The 24,953-nt window shown below is 46.8% G+C and overlaps 1 protein-coding gene across 1 annotated transcript in view; it reads right to left on the bottom strand.

The window, feature by feature from the left end:
- LOC132407529 (transmembrane protein 241-like) overlaps positions 1-24,568 on the bottom strand; it is a 170,599-nt gene extending 146,031 nt beyond the window's left edge. The window contains exons 1-5 of the mRNA XM_059994241.1: positions 24,344-24,568; positions 19,829-19,875; positions 19,648-19,728; positions 15,724-15,805; positions 11,394-11,471 (exon numbers count right to left, since the gene is read on the bottom strand). Coding sequence (XP_059850224.1) covers positions 11,394-11,471; positions 15,724-15,805; positions 19,648-19,728; positions 19,829-19,875; positions 24,344-24,568 — 513 coding nt within the window. The remainder of the gene's footprint in view (positions 1-11,393; positions 11,472-15,723; positions 15,806-19,647; positions 19,729-19,828; positions 19,876-24,343) is intronic.
- Positions 24,569-24,953: the final 385 nt, after the last annotated feature.

The following is a 24,953-nucleotide window of genomic DNA, read 5'->3' as shown; positions in this document are numbered from 1 at the left end:
TTGCAGGCATTCACAGTAACATAACAGAATCAATGAAGAAAAAACCTACGCACAAGATAACAACTAACCAATGTGCTAAAGACAAATTGTGCAAATATTTCACAAATTCCATATTCCAACAGCATTTTCTATTGGGAGTACTTTCAAACATATAGAAACATAGAAAATCTACAGCACATTACAGGCCCTTCGGCCCACAATATTGTGCCGACCATGTGACCTACTCTAGAAACTGCCTAGAATTTCCCTACTGCATGGCCCTTTATTTTTCTAAACTCCACGTATCTATCTAAGAGTCTCTTAAAAGACCCTATTGTACCCAACCTCCCCATATACATTCACATTAGTTAGGAGCAGGAGGAGGCCACTTGGCCTCTGTTGCTTGCTCTGCCAACCAATAGGATTATGGCTTACCTGACTAATCCCAACTCTACAACTCATATTCTCAAGGCTTATTATTTATTTATTTATGTATTTATTTTTTTAAAAAAAATTTATATTTGCACTGTTTGGTGTATTTTGCACACTAGTTGTTTGTCTATCTTTGTGTGCAGTTTTTCAATGATTCTATTGTATTTCTTTGTAACTACTGTGAAGGGCCATAAGAAAATAAATCTCAGTGTTGTATATGTGTACTCTGATAATAAACTTACTTTGAATTTTGAGCATTCCCATCTACCTAGAGTAATCTTTTACCCCTTTGCTTCTCAAGTGCCTCTCCTAGGCATTCCTACAGTGGCCTTAAGTGACCATCCTGTAGGCAAAGCCATTGCCACCATGGGAGGAGGCTGGAGGGTGCTGGCTGTGCACTTTATCTGTGCTATGCCTTTTTGTCAATTATATCTTTGCCAGTCTGCCTCTCATCTTCTTTCACCCCCGGGACAGGTGTCCTAGCTCACTCAACCTTTCTCTTTGCATTTCAGTCGCAGTTTTAAAGTTTACTTTCATTGAAGTGTCTGCAAAAAAAAACCTTAAAACATTAGAACAGAACTAGACCATTCGACCCAGTGAGTCTGCTCTGACACTCCATTATGGCTGATTTATTACCATTCTCAACCTCATTGTCTTGCCTTCTCCCTGTAACATTTAATGCCGTGACTAATCAAGAACTGATCAACCTCCACTTTAATGACTTGGCCTCCACTGCTGCTTCTGGCAATGAATTGCACAGCCTCACAGTTTTGAGCATGAAGCAAGTAGAGCAGGGGATGAAGCACACAGCCTTGCTGCTGGAGACTGTGACGAACACCAAAGTACGTGACCCTACACTTCCCCACACTATATTCCACCTGTCACTTCTTAGCCCGTTCTTCCAATCTGTTTAAGTCCTTCTGTAGCCTCCCAACTTCCACTAGCTGCCCTTCCACATTAGCCTCTTGAGGCCTGCAAATAAATCTCAGGGTTGTAAACTGTGCCGGTAAAATGGCAGCATGTATACATGCAGCAGCCTCTCAGGGGCCAACCAAAGGTGCTTTTCTCATTGATAAATCTGGTTTTATACACAGTAAGACTACTCTTGACTCCAATAACTACCTGTACAGTGAGCTGCTCATTGTTTGGAGTAGCCGGCTAAAGAGTCAACCTGTTGGCTGAAGGAATCAGGTTGGGCCGTCAGGACAGAAGATTTGAGTCAGGTCGTTGGGACCAGGATCAGAGTCAGGATGGGGGATCAGAGTCGGGACAGGGGATCAGAGTCGGGATGGGGATCAGAGTCGGGACGGGGGATCAGAGTCGGGACGGGGGATCAGAGTCGGGATGGGGATCAGAGTCGGGACAGGGAGAGAGTTGGGACGGGGATCAGAGGGGACGGGATTCAGAGTCGGGACGGGGGATCAGAGTCGGGACGGGGGATCAGAGTCGGGACGGGGGATCAGAGTCGGGACGGGGATCAGTCGGGACGGGGGATCAGAGTCGGGACAGGGGATCAGAGTCGGGACAGGGGATCAGAGTCGGGACAGGGGATCAGAGTCGGGACAGGGGATCAGAGTCGGGATGGGGATCAGAGTTGGGACAGGGGATCAGAGTCGGGACGGGGGATCAGAGTCGGGACAGGGGATCAGAGTCGGGATGGGGATCAGAGTCGGGACGGGGGATCAGAGTCGGGACGGGGGATCAGAGTCGGGATGGGGATCAGAGTCGGGACAGGGAGAGAGTTGGGACGGGGATCAGAGGGGACGGGATTCAGAGTTGGGATGGGGGATCAGAGTCGGGATGGGGATCAGAGTCGGGACGGGGGATCAGAGTCGGGACGGGGGATCAGAGTCGGGATGGGGATCAGAGTCGGGACAGGGAGAGAGTTGGGACGGGGATCAGAGGGGACGGGATTCAGAGTTGGGATGGGGGATCAGAGTCGGGACGGGGGATCAGAGTCGGGATGGGGGATCAGAGTCGGGACGGGGGATCAGAGTCGGGATGGGGATCAGAGTCGGGACGGGGGATCAGAGTCGGGACGGGGGATCAGGGTCGGGATGGGGATCAGAGTCGGGACAGGGAGAGAGTTGGGACGGGGATCAGAGGGGACGGGATTCAGAGTTGGGATGGGGGATCAGAGTCGGGATGGGGATCAGAGTCGGGACGGGGGATCAGAGTCGGGACGGGGGATCAGAGTCGGGACGGGGGATCAGAGTCGGGACGGGGGATCAGAGTCGGGATGGGGATCAGAGTCGGGACAGGGAGAGAGTTGGGATGGGGATCAGAGGGGACGGGATTCAGAGTTGGGATGGGGGATCAGAGTCGGGACGGGGGATCAGAGTCGGGATGGGGGATGGGGATCAGAGTCGGGACAGGGGATCAGAGTCGGGATGGGGATCAGAGTCGGGACAGGGGATCAGAGTCGGGATGGGGATCAGAGTCGGGACAGGGGATCAGAGTCGAGACAGGGGATCAGAGTCGGGACGGGGATCAGAGTCGGGAGGGGGGATCAGAGTCGGGAGGGGAGAGAGTCGGGACGGGGAGAGAGTTGGGACGGGGATCAGAGTCGGGACGGGGATCAGAGTCGGGACGGGGGATCAGAGTCGGGAGGGGAGAGAGTCGGGACGGGGAGAGAGTTGGGACGGGGATCAGAGTCGGGACGGGGGATCAGAGTCGGGACGGGGATCAGAGTCGGGACGGGGGATCAGAGTCGGGACGGGGATCAGAGTCGGGAGGGGAGAGAGTCGGGACGGGGAGAGAGTCGGGACGGGGAGAGAGTCGGGACGGGGAGAGAGTCGGGACGGGGAGAGAGTCGGGACGGGGAGAGAGTCGGGACGGGGAGAGAGTTGGGACGGGGAGAGAGTTGGGACGGGGACTGCATCGGGCATCGATTTGAGTCACGATTTCGGGCTACAGGAGAAGCCAGATTGGGTTTGGAAGAGTTGACCCTGATGCAGACCACGCTGCAGCCTGCTACTTGGAGGCAACAGAGTTGGTTGCAAAGGCAGCATGTACTGAAACTGTGAGTGACTGCTTTGGATGTTTCTTTTGTGACCACTTGACCCTACTGGACATTGATTGCTGCAGGCCTGCTTCCCTTGTTTGGTGGAAGAGACAGGCAGCAAGGCAGCAGTGTTGCCTCAGCTGGAGCAAGGAATGGGCTTTAAGCCTCAGGTCTGCACTGCAGCGTGGCATCCTGACATGGTTGGAGGTGGCCTCTCATTGCTGCTGCCCTCCAGTGTTGGATCAGTGCAAGTACAGCCTGGACTACCAGGAACCATCAATTTGCAGGACTTGTTGCTCAGGGTCTCAGACTAAAAATGTGTTTTCTTACGTAACTACGTTCTTTTTTTTCCACTTTCTCATTATTTTTGCACCTTCGTCGCAGAGGAACACCGTCTCAATACATGGAACTATGATGTTGTGGCCATTACAGAGACTTGGCGGTTTCGGGGCAGGAATGGCTACTGATGTTTCAAAAAGGACAGGGAAAGAGGCAAAATACATGGGAGTATGGCATTGGTAATCAGGGATAGTGTCACGGCTGCAGAAAAGGAGGAAGTCATGGAGGGATTGTCCACTGAGTCAGTGTGTGTGGAAGTCAGAAAAAGGGGCAATAACTCTTCAGTGTGTTTTTATAGATCCCGCCCCCAATAGTAACAGAGACATCGAGGGAAATAGGGAGGCAGATTCTGGAATGGTGCAATAATAATAGGGTTGTTGTGATGGGTGTAAATTAACCTTCAGGGAATCTTGCATGAGAACTCCTAAGTCCCTCTGCACCTCTGATGTTTGAACCTTCCCCCCATTTTGATGATAGTCCACACTGTTGTTCCTTTTACCAAAGCATTATCATACATTTCCCAACACTGTTTTCCATCTGCCACGTCTTTGCCCATTCTTCCAATTTGTCCAAGTCCTGTTGTAATCGCATTGCTTCCTCAGCACTACCTACCCCTCCACCTATCTTCGTATCATCCACAAACTTTGCCACAATAATATTCCATACTCTAAATCACTGACAAAAAATGAGAAAGCAGCGGTCCCAATACTAACCCCTGAGGAATACCACAGGTTACCGGCAGCCAACCAAAAAAGGCTCCTTTTATTCCCACTCGCTACCTTGTATCCATGCCAGTATCTTGTTAATGCCATAGGATTTTGTCTTGTTAAGCAGCCACATGTGGGGCACCTTATCAAACACATTCTGAAAATCCAGGTAAATAAGATAAACCAACTAGAAGAGAGGCTGGTATTGATCTGGTATTGGGAAATGAACCCAGTCAGGCGTCAGATCTCTCAGTGGGAGAGCATTTTGAAGATGGTGATCATAATTTTGTCTTCGTTACCATAGCATTGGAGAGGGATAGGAACAGACAATTTGGGAAAACATTTAATTAGAGTAGCAGGAAATATGATGCTCTTAGGCAGAAACCTGGGAGCATAAGATAGAAGCAGATGGTCTCAGGGGAAATGCATGGCAGAAATGTGGCAAATGTTCAGGGAACATTTGCATGGTGTTCTCCATAGGCACGTCCATTGAGGCAGGGAAAGGATGGTAGGGTAAAAGAACCATGGTGTACAAAGTATGTAAAAAATCTAGTTAAGCAGAAAAGAAAAGCTTACCAAAGGTACAATAAACTAGGTACTGTTAGAGCTCGAGAAAATTACAGGGTTGCCAGGAAAAAGCTTAAGAATGAAATTAGGAGAGCCAGAAAGGGCCATGAAAAGGCCTTGGTGAGCAGGATTAAGGAAAACCCCAAGACATTCTACAAGTATGTGAAGAGCAAGAGGATGAGCCGTGTGAGAATAGGACCAATCAGGTGTGACAGTGGAAATGTGTGCACAGAATCGGAGTAGGTAGTGGAGGTACTTAATGAATAATTTGCTTCAGTATTCACCAGGGAAAAGGACTTCTGCAATTGTGGGGATGACTTACAGCGAACTGAAATGCTTGAGTATATAGACATTAAGAAAGAGGATGTGCTGCAGCTTTTGAAAAGCATTAAATTAGATAAGTCGCCGGGTCCAGATGAGATATACCCCAGGCTACTGTGGGAAGTGAGGGAGGAGATTGCTGGACCTCTGGCGATGATCTTTGCATCATCAAGAGGGAAGCACCAGAGGATTGGGGCGTTGCAAATGTTGTTCCCTTGTTCAAGAAAAGGAGTAGAGACAACCCAGGAAACTATAGTCCACAGAATCTTACTTCAGTAGTGGGCAAGTTGTAGGAGAAGATCATGAGAGGCAGGATTTATGAGTATTGCAGAGACATAATCTGATTAGGGATAATCGTGATGGTTTTAACAAGAGCTGGTCATGCCTTATGAGCCTGATTGAATTCTTTGAGGATGTAGCAAAACACATTGATGAAGGTAGAGCAGTGGATGTAGTGTGTATGGATTTCAGCAAGGTATTTGATAAGCTATCCCATGCAAGGCTCATTCAGAAAGCCATGAGGCACGGGATCCAAGGAGTGCTTGCTTTGTGGATCCAGAATTGGCTTGCCCACAGAAGGCAAAGGGTAGTTGTAGATGTTTCATAATCTGCATGGAGGTTGGTGACCAGTGGTGTTCCACAGGGATCTATTCTGGGACCCCTCCTTGTTGTGATTTTTATAAATGACCTGGATGAGGAAGTAGAAGGGTGGGTTAGTAAGTTTACTGATGACATAAAGGGTTGGGGGTGTGTGGATAGTTTGGAAAGTTGTCAGAGGTTACAACGGGACATTGATAGGATGCAGAACTGGGCTGAGAAGTGGCAGATGGAGTTCAACCCAGATAAGTGTGAGGTGGTTCAACTTGGTAGGTCAAATTTGAATTCAGAATATAGTATTAATGGTAAGACTCTTGGCAGTGTGGAGGATCAGAGGGATCTTGGAGTCCTTGTCCATTGGACACTCAAAAGTTGCTGCACAGGTTGATGGTGTTGTTAAGAAGGCATATGGTGTGTTGGCCTTCATCAACCATGGGATTGAGTTCAAGAGCCATGAGGTAATGCTCCAGCTATACAAGACCTTGGTTAGACCCCACTTGGGAGTACTGTGTTCAGTTCTGGTCACATCACTACAGGGAGGATGTGGATACTATAGAGAGAGTGCTGAGATTTACAAGGATGCCACCTGGAATGGAGAGTGTGCCTAAAGAGAATAAGTTGAGTGTACTTGGCCTTTTCTCCTTGGAGCAACGGAGGATGAGAGGCGATCTGATAGAGGTGTATAAGATGATGAAGGGCATTGATCATTTGGATAGCCAGAGGCTATTTTCCAGGTTGAAATGGCTAGCACGAGGGGGCATAGTTTTAAGGTGCTTGGAAGCAGGTACAGGGGGGATGTCAAAGGTAAGTTTTTCACACAGAGAGTGGTGAGTACATGGAATGCACTGCCGGCAGCGGTGGTGGAGGCCGATACAATAGGGTCTTTTAAGATACTCTTAGCTAGGTACATGGTTTAGAAAAACAGAGGGCTATGGGGTAGGGAAATTCTAGGCAGTTTCTACGGTAGGTTACGTGGTCGGCACAACATTGTGGGCTGAAGGGCCTGTAATGTGCTATAGATTTCTATGTTCTATGATACTAGCATAGATGTTCTTTGTGGGAATGGGACCCACTCTCAGAGTTTCACAACGGCCGTTACTCGGCACACCAACGGCTCAGCCTAAGAGCTCAGCTCGCCTCTGGAGGTCCAGGATCTCGTGGCTCTGGAGACAGGGGATCGGAGGTCGATGTCCGGGCAGAGCGGTGTGTCGTGGGAGATGGAGGATCTATGGCTGTGTGCCCAGAAACCCGAGATCTTTGGGCGCAGAGCTTGGAAAAAGCGATGCAACAGACTTTTAACATCATAAACTAGTGATTTGTTTGTTATGTTTCCCCTCTCGCTGTGAAATGCAGACATCTCTTTCTCCCTTATTACGGAGAGAGAGAACCTGCGGCATGTCGAATACCGGGTGAACAAGTAGTCTTTGGAGTACTGCAAGTCTGTGTCGTTGCTGTTGCTTTGCTCGCGCTTGAGTGCTCGGTGGCGAATGCCGATGCTTATTTTTTTTTGCTGGTGGGGAAGGGGGGATTGGTGCTTGCTGCTGCTTATGTGCGGGAGGGAGAGGAGCAGGAGGCGGGACTTTGGGATTTAACATTTAATTCATTCTTTGGGGGCACTCTGTTTTCATGGATGATTGCAAAGAAAAAGCATTTCACCATATATATTGTATACATTTCTCTGAAATTAAATGTACCTTTGAAACTTTTGATAGCAGAATGGCTAACAGGCAGGAGGCAGCGAGTGGAAATAAAAGGGGTCTTTTCTGATTGGCTGCCAGTAGTTTGTCAATGATTTGGATAATGAAATTGTGGCAAACTTTGTGGATGATACAACGATAGGTGGAGGGGTAGGTAGTGCTGAGGAAGTAACGATTTCAGCAGGACAGACAAATTGGAAGAATGGGCAAAAAAGTGGAAGATGGAATACAGTGTTGGGAAATGTATGATAATGCATTTTGATAAAAGGAGCGATAGAGTGGACTATTATCTAAATGGGGAGAAGGTTCAAATATCAGAGGCGCAGAGGGCTTAGGAGTCTTCGTGCTAGATTTCCAGAAGGTTAACTTAAAGGGTGAGTCTGGTAAAGAAAGCAAATGCAACATTGGCATTTATTTCAAGAAAAATAGAATATTAAAAGCATGGAGACAATGCTGAGCATTTATAAGACTCTGGTTAGGCTGCACTTGGAGTATTGTTAACAGTTTTGGTTCATATTGCAAAAAGGATGTGTTGTAATTTGAGACAGTCCAGAGGACGTTCACGAGGATGATTCCAGGAATGAAGGGATTAACATATGAGGAGAGTTTGGTAGCTTTGGGCCTGTACTCATTGGAATTTAGAAGAATGCACGGGGACCACAATGAAACCTATCAAATGTTGAAAGGACTAGATAGGGTAGAATTGGAGAGGATGCTTCCTATGGTAGGGATATCAATATCCAGAACAAGCGGGCACAGCCTCAAAATTGAGGGGCGACCTTTTAGAACAGAGATAAGGAGGAATATTTTTAGCCAGACAGTAGTGAATCTGTGGAATGCTCTACCACTGACTGCCGTGGAGGCCGGAGTGTGTGGGTATATTTAAGGCAGAAGATGATTGTTTCATGATCGGTTGGGGCATCAAAGGATATGGCAAGAAGGCAGGTGTATGGGGTTGAGTGGGATCTGAGATCAGTCATGATGGAATAGTGGGGCAGACTCGACGGGCTGAATGGCCTAATCTGCTCCAATGTCCTATTGTCTTCTGGTCTTAAGTGTGTCTGACAGGTTGTGAGATGGTGGAACAAGAGTTTGTGGGCAGTTTGGGAGATGGTGGAAAAAGAGTGTGTGGACAGGTTGGGAGATGGTGGAACAAAAGTGTGTGGGCAGTTTGGGAGATGGTGGAAAAAGAGTGTGTGGACAGGTTGGGAGATGGTGGAACAAGAGTGTGTGGACAGGTTGGGAGATGGTGGAACAAGAGTGTGTGGACAGGTTGGGAGATGGTGGAACAAGTGTGTGGACAGGTTGGGAGATGGTGGAACAAGAGTGTGTGGACAGGTTGGGAGATGGTGGAACAAGAGTGTGTGGACAGGTTGGGAGATGGTGGAACAACAGTGTTTCTGACAGATTGGGAGATGGTGGAACACGAGTGTGTGGACAGGTTGGGAGATGGTGGAACAAGAGTGTGTGGGCAGTTTGGGAGATGGTGGAAAAAGAGTGTGTGGACAGGTTGGGAGATGGTGGAACAAGAGTGTGTGGACAGGTTGGGAGATGGTGGAACACGAGTGTGTGGACAGGTTGGGAGATGGTGGAACAAGAGTGTGTGGACAGGTTGGGAGATGGTGGAACAAGAGTGTGTGGACAGGTTGGGAGATGGTGGAACAAGAGTGTGTGGACAGGTTGGGAGATGGTGGAACAAGAGTGTGTGGACAGGTTGGGAGATGGTGGAATAAGAGTGTGTGGACAGGTTGGGAGATGGTGGAACAAGAGTGTGTGGACAGGTTGGGAGATGTCGAACAAAAGTGTCTGGAATCGTTGGGAGTTGGTGGACCAAGAATATCTGAACAGGTTTGGAGATAATGGAAGAAATGTGTGTGGACAGGTTGGGAGATGGTGGATCAAGAGTGTGTGGACAGGTTGGGAGATGGTGGAACAAGAGTGTGTGGACAGGTTGGGAGATGGTGGAACAAGAGTGTGTGGACAGGTTGGGAGATGGTGGAACAAGAGTGTGTGGACAGGTTGGGAGATGGTGGAACAAGAGTGTGTGGACAGGTTGGGAGATGGTGGAACAAGAGTGTGTGGACAGGTTGGGAGATGGTGGAACAAGAGTGTGTGGACAGGTTGGGAGATGGTGGAACAAGAGTGTGTGGACAGGTTGGGAGATGGTGGAACAAGAGTGTGTGGACAGGTTGGGAGATGGTGGAACAAGAGTGTGTGGACAGGTTGGGAGATGGTGGAACAAGAGTGTGTGGACAGGTTGGGAGATGGTGGAACAAGAGTGTGTGGACAGGTTGGGAGATGGTGGAACAAGAGTGTGTGGACAGGTTGGGAGATGGTGGAACAAGAGTGTGTGGACAGGTTGGGAGATGGTGGAACAAGAGTGTGTGGACAGGTTGGGAGATGGTGGATCAAGAGTGTGTGGACAGGTTGGGAGATGGTGGAACAAGAGTGTGTGGACAGGTTGGGAGATGGTGGAACAAGAGTGTGTGGACAGGTTGGGAGATGGTGGAACAAGAGTGTGTGGACAGGTTGGGAGATGGTGGAACAAGAGTGTGTGGACAGGTTGGGAGATGGTGGAACAAGAGTGTGTGGACAGGTTGGGAGATGGTGGAACAAGAGTGTGTGGACAGGTTGGGAGATGGTGGAACAAGAGTGTGTGGACAGGTTGGGAGATGGTGGAACAAGAGTGTGTGGACAGGTTGGGAGATGGTGGAACAAGAGTGTGTGGACAGGTTGGGAGATGGTGGAACAAGAGTGTGTGGACAGGTTGGGAGATGGTGGAACAAGAGTGTGTGGACAGGTTGGGAGATGTCGAACAGAAGTGTGTGGACAGGTTGGGAGATGGTGGAACAAGAGTGTGTGGACAGGTTGGGAGATGTCGAACAAAAGTGTCTGGAATCGTTGGGAGTTGGTGGACCAAGAATATCTGAACAGGTTTGGAGATAATGGAAGAAATGTGTGTGGACAGGTTGGGAGATGGTGGATCAAGTGTGTCTGTACAGGATGTCAGACAGTGGAACAAGAGTACCTAGACTGGTTGGGAGATCGTGGAGCAAGTGTCTGAACAAATTCGAAGAAAGTGTAACAAGAGTGTACAAACAGGTTGTAAGATGATGTGCTCCGTCAAACATTGGCTTATGCATGGTCTAGATTAATGGATTTGAGATTCTTAATACATTGTTAATGTGCTTTCCTTAATTTGTGCAGTCATGTTCCAGGGATTCCCATGTATGAGTGGGGAAGTTAACATTAGGAGACTTTACATTAAGGACTTCTACATGTGCATATTGCACTCAAGACATGCTCCTTTCTCACTGTTGTTATCAGGCAGAAGGTACAAGAGCCTCAGGACTCGCACCACCAGGTTCAAGAATAGTTACTACCCCTCAACCATCAGGCTCTTGAATAATAGGGGATAACTACACTCACTTGCCCCATCATTGAAATATTCTCACAACTGATGATCTCACTTTAAGGACTCATTATTTTACTATTTCATGTTCTCATTATTTTTTGCTAAATATTTATATTTGCATTTTCACAATTTGTCATCTTCTGTACTTGGGGTGATCTTTCATTGATCCTTTTATAGCTACTATTCCATAGATTTGCTGAGTATGCCCGCAGGAAAATGAATCTCAGGGTTGTATATGGTGCCATATATGTACTTTGATAATAAAATTTACTTTGAACTTTGATGACAGAAAAAGCATTATAAAAAATGAAAATACTACCACTTTTAATAAGTACCTCTTTTTTGGCAATTTTCAGGATTAGGTTAGCAGTGACCTCTGACGTATTCTGAAGCATGAGGAAAACGGGAATAGGCTGGAAAACAGAAAGGTAAATGAGTGAACAAATCATTGAAAGTGGCAGCACAGTAAAAAGCTTCTGGCACATTGACCTTCATAAAGTCCTGAGTACAGGTGATATGATGTTATGTTGAAGTTGTACAAACTTTTCACTTATTTCAGCTTAGTTTGGAATACAAAGTTAATCTGTGCTGTCTTCTTAAAACCCTCCCCTATGTCTCCTCCATCCTTGTGTCCAACAAATGTGCAAGGTTCATGGTGAATGCTTAAGATAAAAAAGTGTACGTAAATCTGTCACCCTGATCCACTGGAAGAAACTACTAAGGTACTACAGGCTTTACTAAAATCATGCCTTCATCATGTCTTATCCAAGTTTATTACTATCTATGAAATTTCAAACAGTGCTCTCCACTCATATAACATCTCGGTCCTGCCACCACAGTTGCCAATGCTGTGGATGTCTTACTTTGAGGTAAGGTCCAAGTATCATGTTATTTTACAGTCCAATACTGGACATTAAGAACTTCACGTACTGCAGGTCTACCACATCAGCAATCTGCTCATTGGGACAGGAGCTGGACTTGTTGCAGACTTTGTTACTGCCTGCTACAGGAAGGCATCGGAGTTGATCCGCGAAGGTTGCGTGCAGTCTAATTGCAAGTGATTCCCTTGGATCTTTCGCAAGACAGCGTTGGACACCTGTAATAAAAAATACTGCAAGTCTGTTTCCTTGTTTATTGACAGACAGCAAGGGAGCTGTGTGGCCTCAGTTGTAGCAAGGACTAAGCCTCAAGCTGCTGACTTGTCAGTCGCAGCAGCCCACAGGATAGGAGATGCCGGAGGCAGTGTAGCATGGGGTCCAAGCTGGGTTAGGGGCTGGCCCCTTCCATTGGTGCTCCCTCCAATGTTCATTCAGTGGAAGAAGAGCTGGATTGTGAATGTACATGTGTACATTCACCTACAGATTGCTGAGAATTGCTTGTTCTTACTGGCAACACCTATGCACCATCAATTTACAGGAGATGACACTCAGGGAGTTGGACTAAATATTTTTTGCATGTTTACTGCCATTTTATATGTGCCTAGTGCCGTGCATGACTGTTGATACTGTGTTTTGTACCTTGGCCCCGGAGTAACAGTTTCATTTGGCTGTTCATGGGCATTCATGTACAGTTGAATGACAATTAAACTTGAACTTATGGGGCGGCATTGCCGTGTAGTAGTTAGCACAACACTCTACCATACAGCTGACCTGAGTTCAGTTCTCAGCGCTGCCTGTAAAGAGTCTGTATGGACTTCCTGTGATGTACTGATTGCTAGGTTAATTGGTCAAAGTAAATTGTCTCATCATTATGCTCAGATTAAATCAGGGGATTGCTGGGTGGTGCAGCTTGAGTAATTCTACACTCTATCTCAATAAATAAGTAAATATCTTCAAAGATAGAAGGCCAGCTGCATGAAGTATCAAAACTTTGCAGAACCACAGAGAATTCAATATTGACTACATAGGCAGCATTAATAACAGTGACAACAAAATAAAATGTTCACTCAATATTCACAGTCCTAGTCACAGAAAAGTAGAGCACAGAATAAGGCCCTATGGCCCACCTAGTCCATGCTGAATCCACTTTAACTACCTGATGCACCATCAATAACTCTCAGAGACGTGAGGTGAGATAGGCTTTTATTAGCTGGAAGAGAGCACTATCAGCAGCACGAGACCTTCACACAACATCCTGGAGACTGAAGGAGGAGCAGTGCCTCCAATCGCCTTTATACAGGGGTCTGTGGGAGGAGCTACAGGAGCAGTCAGCAGGGGGGTGGGGGGCGTGTCCAGACAGGTATATGTAGTTCACCACACTACCTACTCCCATTGACCTGCCGCTGGACCACAGCCCTCCATACCCCTACCACCCGTGTACCTATCCAAACTTCTCTTAAATGTTGAAATCGAGCTTGCATGCACAACCTGTGCTGGCAGCCCATTCCACACTCTCACAACCCTCTGAGTGAAGAACTTTCTCCTCATGTCCCTTTCAAACTTTTCGCCTTTCACCCTTCACCCATGATCTGTCATTGTAGTACACAAGACCACAAGCAAAAGCAGCAGATTTAGACTATTTGACCCATCACGTCTGCTTCATCATGGCTGATCTATTATCCCTCTCAACCCCATTCTCCTGCCTTCTCCCTGTAACCTTTGATGTCTGGACTAATCAAGAACCTATCTACCTCCACTTTAAATATACCCAATGACCTGACCTTCACAGCAGTCCACGGCAATGAATTCCACGGAGTCACCATCCTCTTCTAAGGCTGTGCCCTCCGGTGCTACACTCCCCTACAATAAGAAACATCCCCTCCACATTCACTCCATCTAGACCGTTCAATATCCAACAGTTTTTTGCTAGGCTACAGCCAAACAACAAAATTTTTACGAGACCCACAAAGGTTCTATACAAACCTCTGTCTTTGGGTTCATGGGAGAAAGGCAAATCCAGAACTGGAATATATTTAGGGAACTCGATGGTCATTACTGACATACACAGTCACTTCCCCTAACAATGAAATCTCGTCAGAAGATCAAAATCTATTTCAGTACAGACAACCATTGTTTAAATAAGAGTGCATTTCAAACTTGTTTGTGGGCAAACAAAGTTAATTGCTCTACATCATCTGCTAATGTATGTTAACGTCATCGACTGTTCATTCATTTCCACTGATGCCGTAAGGCCTGCCAAGTTCCTCCAGCATTTTGTGTGTGTTGTTCTGAATTTCCAGCATTTCTTGTGTTTACATTATAACCATATAACAATTACAGCACGGAGACAGGCCATCTTGGCCCTTCTAGTCCGTGTCGATTGCTTACTCTCACCTAGTCCCACCTACCTGCACTCAGCCCCTTTCCTGTCCACGTACCTATCCAATTTTTTGAAAATCACAAAATAGAACCTGCCTTTACCACTTCTACTGGAAGCTTGTTCCACACAGCCACCACTCAGAGTAAAGAAGTTCCCCCTCGTGTTACCCCTAAACTTTTGCCCCTTAACTCAACTCATGTCCTTTTGTTTGAATTTCCCCCACTCTCAATGGAAAAAGCCTATCCACGTCAACTCTATCTATCCCCCTCATAATTCTAAATACCTCTATCAAGTCCCCCCTCAACCTTCTATACTCCAAAGAATAAAGACCTAACTTGTTCAACCTTTCTCTGTAACTTAGGTGCTGAAACCCAGGTAACATTCTAGTAAATCTCCTCTGTACTCTCTCTATTTTGTTGACATCTTTCCTATAATTCGGTGACCAGAACTGTACAAATTTGGCCTCACCAATGCCTTGTACAGTTTTAACATTACATCCCAACTCCTATACTCAATGCTCTGATTTATAAAAGCCAGCATGCCAAAAGCTTTCTTCACCACCCTATCCACATGAGATTCCACCTTCAGGGAACTATGCACCATTATTCCTAGATCACTCTGTCCTACTGCATTCCTCAATGCCCTACCATTTACCATGTATGTCCTATTTTGATTAGTCCTACCAAAATGTAGCACCTCACACTTATCAGCATTAAACTCCATCTGCCATTGTTCAGCCCACTCTTCTAACTGGCCTAAATCTCTCTGCAAGCTTTGAAAACCTACTTCATTATCCACAACGCCACCTATCTTAGTATCATCTGCATACTTACAAATCCAATTTACCACCCCATCATCCAGATCATTAATGTATATGACAAACAACATTGGACCCAGTACAGATCCTTGAGGCACACCATCTGTCATAATCATCATGTGTCGTGTTGTATGACATGGGCATTCATGGTCTCATGACCACGATTGTTCTTGGTAATTTTTTCTATTGAAGTGGTTTGCCATTGCCTTCTTCTGGGCAGTGTCTTTACAAGACGAGTGACCCAGCCACTATCAAACCTCTTCAGAGGTTGTCTGCCTAGCGTCAGTGGTCGCATAACCAAGTCTTGTCATGTGCCCCGGCTGCTCATACGACCATCCACCGCCTGCTCCCATGGCTTCACACGACCCTGATCGGGAGGCTAAGAAGGTGCTACACCTTGCCCGAGGGTGACCTGCTGGCTAGTAGAGGGAGGAACACCTCCTTTGGGAGAAATATATCTCCAATCTGCCACCCATATTGATCAATTATAGTAATGTTATATATATTTAAAGCTTTTATTTAAACATTGGTAAATTGCATTAATGTGGTGCGCGTTTCTTATTCTTTCCAAAACAAGGAAACATGCTTACCAATTTGGACAGTGCCCGGGAACCTGCATAGATACTACCAACAAACATGAATACAGCAGGCAACCAGGACACCTTGGCAGACCTGTCAAAGTTCAAATGACATCATTAACACTAAAGTCACACAGTACTGCTATAATGTATTTAAACTTTTACTAAATAACTCCTAACCTATTATTCTCTGGAGTGTAGTAGAATGAAGATGGATTTGATAGAGGTATACAAAATTTTGAAGGGTACAGACAGGGTAAATGCAAGCAGACTTTTTCCACTGAGGTTGGGTGAGAGTAGAGCTAGAGGTCATGGGTTAAGGGTGAAAAGTGAAATACGTGAGGGGGCTTTTCTTCACTTAGAGAATGGTGAGAATGTAGGCAAAAGGCAGGTAACCTTAGGCCAGTTAAATGCTTGAAGCTATCACTAAAGAAGAAACAGTGAGGCTTCTGGAAAGAGGTGGATCCGTCAGGCAGGTGCAGCATGGATTCAGCAAAGGCAGGTCCTGTTTGATAAACTTATTGGAGTTCTCTGAGATATAACAAGCACAGTGGACAGAGGGGAACAGATGGATGTTAGTAACTTCGATTTCCAGAAGCTGTTCAATAAGCTGCCGCATAAAAGACTTATCCATAAGATGAGGATGCATAGAGTTAGGGGTAAGTTTGAGTGGAAAAGCAAATTGTGCAGAAGATACGGAGAGTCTGCAGAGGGATATAGATAGGTTAAGTGAGTGGGCAAGGGTCTGGCAGATGGAGTACAATGTTGCTAAATGCAAGATCATCCACTTTGGAAGGAAAAATGAAAGAGCATGTTGTTATTTAAATGGTGAAAGACTGCAGCATGCTGTTGTGCAGAGGGACTCAGGAGTGCTTGTGCATGAATCACAAAAGGTTGGTTTGCAGGTGCAGCAGATTATCAAGAAGGCAAATCGGATGTTGGCCTTCATTGCTAGAGGGATTGAATTCAAGAACAGGGAGGTCATGCTGCAACTATACAGGGTACTGGTGAGGCCGCACCTGGAGTACTGCGTGCAGTTCTGGTCCCCTTACTTGAAGAAGGATATACTGGCTTTGAAGGCAGTGCAGAGCCTCACCAGTTGATTCCAGAAATGAGGAGAGATTGAGTTGCCTGGGACTGTACTTGCTGTAATTCAAAAGAATGAGAGGAAATCTTATAGAAACATAAAAATTAAGAAAGGAATAGATAAGAAAGAAGCAGGAAAGTTGTTTCCACTGATAGGTGAGACTAGAACAAGGGGATATAGCCTCAAGATTCGGGGAGTAGATTTAGGATGGAGATGAGGAGGAACTGCTTTTCCCAGAGAGTGGTGAATCTGTGGAATTCTCTGCCCAATGAAGCAGTGGAGGCTACCTCAGTAAATATATTTGACAAGGTTGGGTAGATCAACACGTACAAATAGCTGGAAGAACTCAGCAGGTCGGGCAGCAACCGTTGAAACAAGCAGTCAACATTTCAGGCCGAAAGTTGGAAAGATTTTTGCATAGTAGGGATTTAAGGGTTATGGGGAAAAGGCAGGTAGGTGGTGATGAGTCCATCGTCAGATCAGCCATGGTCTTATTGAATGGTGGAACAGGCTTGAAGGGCAGATGGCCGAGTCCTGTTCCTAGCAACTCACACAAAATGCTGGAGGAACTCAGCAGGCCAGTCAGTATCGATGGAAAAAATATTGTTGACGTTTTGGGCTGAACCCATTCGGCAGGACTGGAGAAAAAAAGCTGAGGGGTAGATTTAAAAGGTGCAGAGAGAAACACTAGGCGATAGGTGAAACCCGGAGGGAGAGGGATGAAGTAAAGAGCTGGGAAGTATGATTAGTGCAAGAGATAGAAGGACATGGAAGAAAGAAAAAGAGGGAAGGAGCACCAGAGAGATGATGGGCAGGGAAGGAGATGAGCTGAGAGATGATTGGTGAGAGAGACAGAAGGAGATGAGCTGAGAGAGGGAAAGGGGGATGGCAAATGGAGAAGGAGTGGGGGATTGGGGGGCATTACCAGAAGTTTGAGAAGTGAATACTCATGCCATCAGGTTGGAGGCTACCCAAACAACATAAGGTGTTGTTCCTCCAACCTAAGTGTGGCCTCATCATGACAGTGGAGGAAGCCTTGGATGGACACGATGGAATGGGAATGGGAATGGGAAATGGGATTAAAATGGGTGGCCACTGGGAGATCCCACTTCTTCTGACAGATGGAGCTCGATGAAGCAGTTTCCCAATCTATGTCGGGTCTCCCCAATGTACAGGAGGCCACACCAGGAGCACCAAACACAGTAAATGATCCCAACAGACTCACAACCGAAATGTCGCCTCACCTGGAAGGACTGTCTAGGGCCCTGGATGGTAGTGAGGGCAGAGGTCGAGCGGCAGGTATAGCACTTATTCTGCTTGCAAGGATAAGTGGCAGGAGGGAGATCAGTGGGGAGGAATGAAGAATACGTACACAACGCCGGAAGAACTCAGCAGGTCAGGCAGCATCCGTGAGAAAAGAGTAGCCAACGTTTCGGGCTGAGACCCTTCATCAGGAATGGGGGGGAAGAGAGGGCCGAAGCCCAGTAATAGAGATAGGGGAGGGGGTAGGGCCTAGAGGTGCCAGGTGGAAAACCCATCAGAGGAAAGCAGAAATTGGGGGGAGGGAAAGATGTGCTTGGTGGTGCAATCCCATTGGAGGTGGTGGAAGTTTTGGAGAATTATGTGTTGGACGCAGAGGCTGGTGGGATGAGGACAAGAGGAACCCTATCCCTGGTAGGGTGGCGGGCAGATGGGGTGAGAGCAGACATGCGTGAAATGGAAGAGATACTGTTGAGGGCAGCATTGATGGTGGAGGAAAGGAAACCCCTTTCTTTGAAAAAGGAGAACATTCCCTTTGTTCTAGAATGAAAAGCCTCATCCTGTTCCTACTTCTTATGAAGACAGGTGGGGAGGGGAGCAGGGACACTGCTGAATGACTCAGACAGATTGGGGGAATGGATAAAGAAGTGGCAGATGAAATATAGTGTAGGGAAGCAGATGGTAATGCACTTCAGTAGAAGGAATAAAGGCGTAGATCATTTTCTAAATTCAGATATCTAAGGTACAAACGGATTTGGGAGTCCGCAGGCAGGATTTCCTAAAGGTTAATTTGCAGGATGAGTCAGTGGTGAGGAATGTAGCTTTCTGCTTTCAGTCAGTCTAATGACTGTGACACGAAGACCTACAAATTCATCTTTATGTAAAACATGAGCCCCATATTTAAGAAAGGATGTGTTGCAATTGGAGAGTGTCAGAAGTTGTTTACAGAAATGATTCTGGGAATGCAAGGGTTAACATATGATTACTGTTTGATGACTGGGCCTGTACTCATTGGCATTTAGAAGAATGGGGGGGATCTCATTGCAACCTATTGAATATTGAGTGGATGTGGAGAGTTTGTTTGAAGCTACTGACATGATGAAGGAAGCCATGAACACCGCCAGAGATGGAGGACCTTCATTGCTGACCTAAACACCAGTGGTGTAACATGCAAGAGAAGAGGAGACGACGTTTCATATAGTGGGGGAGTCTTGGACTAGAGGGCACAGCCTCAGAATGGGGGGGGGAAGGGGGAAGGACATCCATTTAGAACAGAGATGAGGAGGAATTTCCTTAGCCAGAGAGTGGTGAATCTGTGGCATTTGTTGCCACAGGCAGCTGTGGAGGGCAAATCATTGGGTATATTTAAAGTGGAGGTTGATTAGTCAGGGCATCAAAGGTTAAGGGGAGAAGGCAAGAGAATAGGGTTGAGGGGGATTTAGAGGGAGAGTAACGTAAAGATTTTTACTCATGTACGTGAAGGATCTAAGTAATAAAGTCAATTCATTTCAATTCAGATCAGCCATGATGGAGCAGATTCTTTGGGATGAATAGCCTAATTCCACTCCTATGTCTTATGTTCCCCTTACCATAAAAATGTTCTTCTCATCTCCAGCCAGCCCAGTTTCCAGGCTACCTGAAATAATATAGTTCCCATGATTGTTTGCCATCTGCAAAAAGAACAAGCAAGAAAGAGATCACATTTCCAAGAAAATCACAAATATATTCACAAACTCCAATAACATTATCTATTAAAAATACGGTACATACCCTTGAAAAAGTGTTGGATAAGTAAAGTTCAATATCGAAAGGACATACTGCAAAAGAAAGAGTGTATTAGATGTTTGAGATTTTCAGTAAGACCAACTGCTATCATTTAAAATGGTTTACGATGGTGATAGGGTCTTTTAAGAGACTTTTGGATAGGTACATGGAGCTTAGAAAAATAGAGGGCTACAGGTAAGCCTAGTAATTTCTAAGGTAGGGACATGTTCGGCATGACTTTGTGGGCCGAAGGGCCTGTATTGTGCTGTAGGTTTTCTATGTTTCTATGTTTAGTTCAGGCAACAGTAGGCATGTCTTGTTTATTCAAACAATGGAATTCTCTTGGCAAATGTCATTCCTTTGCTCAAGAAAACCCTGGAAATTATATACCAGTGATGGGAAATTACTGTAAAAGATTCTTCGAGACAGGGTTTACGAGTATTTGGAGAAGCATAGTCTGACTATGGCTAGTGACCATGGCTTTCTGAGGGTAGGCTGTGCTTCACAAGCCTGAATGAATTCTTTGAAGATGTGACAAAGCACATTGATGAAGGTAGAGCAGTGAAGGTTGTGTGTATGCATTTTAGTGAAGCGGTTGATAAGGTTCCCCGTGGTAGAGTCATTCTCAGTCAGGAGGCATAGATTCAGACACAAACATGAGCAAATTTGCAAATTCTGGAAGTCCAAACAACACACACAAAGTGCTGGAGGACAGAAGGGTCCTATCGAAGGGTCTCGGCCAAAAACCTCAACTGTACTTTTTTCCACAGATGCTGCCTGGCCCACTGGGTTCCTCCAGCATTTTGCGTGTGTTGTGTGGATTCAGAATTGGCATGCCCAGAGTGGTTGTAGATGGAATGTATTCTGTCTGAAGGTTGCTGACCGCTGGAGTTCTGCAGGGATCTGTTCTGGGACCTCAGGTCATTGGTGATTTTTATAAATGACCTGGAAGAGGAAGTGGAAGGATGGGTTAGTAAGTTTGCAGATAACGCAAAGGAGTTGTGGATAGTGTAGAGAGTTGTCATAGGTTATAACAGGATACAGGGCAGGGCTGAGAAGTAACAGGAGTTCAATCCAGAAAAGTGTGAAGACATTTGAAGGCGGAATTCAGGGAGAATGGCAGGATTCTTAGCAGTGTGGAGGAACAGAGGCATCCTGGGGTCCATATTCACAGGTCCTTCAAAGTTGCGCAAAAGTTGTTTGAATTACATAGAAAACCTACAGCACAGTACAGACCCTTCGGCCCACAAAGCAAGCTGAACATGTCCTTACTTGAGAAATTACCCCTAGCCCTCTATTTTTCTGAGCTTCATATACCTGTCCAGGAGTTTCTTAAAAGACCGTCATATCTGCCTCCACCACCGTCACCGGCAGCCCATTCCACTCTCTGTGTGAAAAACTTACCCTTGACATCTCCTCTGTACCTACTCCCCAACACCTTAAACCTGCGTCCTCCTGTGTTAGCCATTTCAGCCTTAGGAAAAGGCCTCTGACACGCCACATGATCAATGCCTCTCATCATCTTATACACCTCTATCAGGTCACCTCTCATTTAAGAAGACATACGGTACATTGGCCTTCGTTAGTTTACTTATTTAGAGATACAGCACAAAACGGGCTCTTCCAGCCCACTGAGCCACACCATCCAGCAGCCCACTTATTTAACACTAGCCCAATGACAGGACAATTTACAATGACCAATTAACCAGTATGAATTTGGACTGTGGGAGGAAACCCACAGGGTCACAGGGATAATGCACAATTTCGTTACAGAAAGACCCAGAATTGAACTCTGACGCTCCAAACTGTAAGTGTTGTGCTACCGTGGTGTCCCATGGTTGGGGGTTTGAGGCAAGAGCTATTAGGTAATGTTGGGGCTCTGGTGCAGACCAGAGCTGAACACAAAATTCTAAGTGTGGTACTCTGAAAAGACCACACTTATAATACTGTTCAGTTCAGTTAACCTCATTATTGGAAGAATATGGAAGCTTTAGAGAGGGTGCAGAGATTTACCAGGATGCTGCCTGGATTAGAGAACATGTCTTATGAGGAAAGGGTGAGCAAGCTAAGGGTTTTTCCTTTGGAGTGAAAGGTGACAGGTGACTTGATAGAGGTGTACCAGGTAAGAGGAATAGATTGAGAGGAGACAAAGCCTTTTCCCTAGGGCAGAAATGACTAATATGAGGGTGCATCATTTTAAGGTGATGGAGGAAAGTTATAAGGGGTATGTTGGAGGTAAGTTTTTTTAAACACAGTGAGTGGTGGGTGATATCACCACCCCATGAAATAATCTGAGGTAAGACCGGAAGGCTTACAGCTCAGCCAGGGCCACCTGGAGGAGGGGAATCTGTCAGGCTAAACAGACATACAAACAGAGGATCGAGGTGCATTTCAACTCCTTGGATCCCCGGCGCATGTGGCATGGCATACAGGTCATTACAGACTTCTAACCACCTAGTACTGTGCCCCCTTCCAGCTGTTTCCCTCCCTGATGAGCTCAATTACTTCTACACTCGCTTTGACCGAGGGAACAAGGAGGTCACCCTCAAAGCGGATCTCCCACCTGGTGAACTGCCTCTCTCACTTTCCACCTCCGACATGTGCGCCACCCTGAGCAGGGTGAATACACGGCACGCAGCTGGCCGTGTGCAGGGCAGTTGGCTGGGGTCTTCATGGACATTTTCGGTCTGTCCCCACAAGCTTCAAGATTGCCACCATCGTGCCAGTGCTGAAGCATTCCACTGCCACGGGCCTGAATGACTTCCGCCCAGTTGCACTCACCCTCATCATTACAAAGTGCTTTGAGAGACTGGTTCTACCACATCAGAAATCCTGTCTGCCCATGACCCTGGACCCCCATCTATTTACCTATCACACCAACAGGTCAATAGAGGACAGCATCTCCATGGCACTTCACTCTGCCCCGACCCACCTGGACAGCCCCAACTCTTACATCAGAATGCTGTTCATTGACTTTAGTTTGGCATTAAATACTGTGATCCCCTCCAAGCTGATTGCCGAACTTCGCCAGCTTGGTATCAGCTCATCCCTCTGCAATTGGGCCTTGGACTTTCTGACTAACAGACCCCAATCTGTTAAGTTAGACAACCTCTCCTCCTCCACTCTCACCCTGAACACCAGCGTACCTCAAGGCTGTGTGCTGAGCCCTCTTCTGTACTCCCTTTTCACCTATGACTGCGTTCCTGTATATTGTTCTAACTCCATAATGAAGTTTGCAGATGCCTGATCGGAGGGGATGACGAAACAGTCTACAGGGATGAGGTCCAGCACCTGGTCATGTGGAGTGTCGACAACAACCTGGCCCTTAACACCCAGAAGACCAAGGAGATCATTGTGGACTTCAGGCATGCTAGGAGCTACACTCACGTTCCCACCTACATCAATGAAGCTGTAGTGGAGCGTGTATCAAGCTTCAAATTCCTTGGTGTCCACATTTTCGAGGATCTCACCTGGTCCCTGAACTCCTCCATCCTGATCAAAAAGGTCCAACAGCGCCTTTATTTCCTGCGGAGCATCAAGAAAGCTCACCTCTGTCCCAGGATACTGACGGACTTTTGTACCATTGACAGCAGACTCACCAACTGCATCTCAGTGTGGTATGGCAATTGTCCCCAAAGCACTCCAGCGTGTGGTGAAAACTGCCCAGATTATCGGCACTCAATTGCCCACCATTGAGAACGACTACAATGAACACTGCCTGGGCAGGGCGAAAAGCATTATCAAGGATGCATCTCACCCTAACCATGGACTCTTTACTCTCCTCCCATCCGGTAGGTGCTACAGGAGCCTCCGCTCCCACACCAGCAGGCACAAGAAGAGCTTCTTCCCTGAGGCTGTGACCCTGCTGAACCTCACCTCACAGCGCTAAGCAGTACTGCACCCATATTGTACTGTCTCAGTATATATTTGTGTGCTGTAGCACTTACTTTTTATTCGCAGTGTTTTGTAAATAACAGTATTCTTTTGCACTTCTGGTTAGATGCTAACTGTATTCCATTGGCTTTGTATCTGTACTCGGCACCATGACAATAAAGTTGAATCTAATCTAATATTAGGGACATTTATTAAACTCTTAGATAGGCACAAGGACGATAGAAAAAATGAGGGCTATATAGGAGGGAAAAGTTAGATTGATCTTTGAGTAATGTTTTTAATCAGCACAAGGACCTATACTGTGCTGTAATATTCTATGTTTTGTGTTTGTGACATGTGTTGGGATCATCTCAGGTGAGATATTCGGAGGATACAGTATATCCTGTTGAACTAGATTTGTGCTCCTAGCCATTTAGCAGAGAAATGCACTCACTCAGTATGGTGAAGGGTTAGAATTATCTCCTCTCCCAGTTAGGGCACCCTGGGGAGCTACAGCCACCACCCAACTAGACTAAGCACCCGAGGGTGATACAGCCATCCACCTCTCAGTCCTATCACCCCAGGGTGTTATAATCACTCCTCCCAGTCTGGGCACCCAAGGGTGCTACAGCTCACCCTCCGTCTCACCTTGTTGGTGAAATAAGAAGCGACGAAGAGCAGCGAGAAGCAAAGCTCGAGCCGTTTCGCCCACATCTGCGGCGGTCTGAACCGGGGAGGGGTCTGCCCGCGGCTGGAAACGGGACGGGGGCTTGCCCGCGACCAGCCAGAAGCACCTCTCCCATTAACAACAGGAACAGCATCGCTGGCACCCGGACACCATCTTGATGCCACGTCACTATGTCCATCATCCATTGGGGCGGGCAATAACAGGGTCCCACCTTCTCAAAGGCGGGTGTCAATCAGTGACCACAATGCTCCGCCTTCTAAAAGGCACCTATCAATCAATCAATGCGTTGGCGGCGGGACGCATGATTGTCCCGCCTTCTCAAAGGCAACCATCAATCATTGCATCGGGGGCGGGGCGCAGCATTGTCCCGCCTTCTTAAATGCACCTATCAATCAATCAATGCGTCGGCGGCGGGACGCATGATTGTCCCGCCTTCTCAAAGGCAACCATCAATCATTGCATCGGGGGCGGGGCGCAGCATTGTCCCGCCTTCTTAAAGGCGCAGCGCCACCAGGAGGGAAGTCGATGATTATGCTCCTTGGGTCAACGCACTAGGAGCTGCGGACGGGA

Source organism: Hypanus sabinus, chromosome 1 (genome assembly GCF_030144855.1).
Source record: "Hypanus sabinus isolate sHypSab1 chromosome 1, sHypSab1.hap1, whole genome shotgun sequence".
NCBI lineage: Eukaryota > Metazoa > Chordata > Chondrichthyes > Myliobatiformes > Dasyatidae > Hypanus > Hypanus sabinus.
This window is presented reverse-complemented; position numbering and strand designations above follow the sequence as displayed.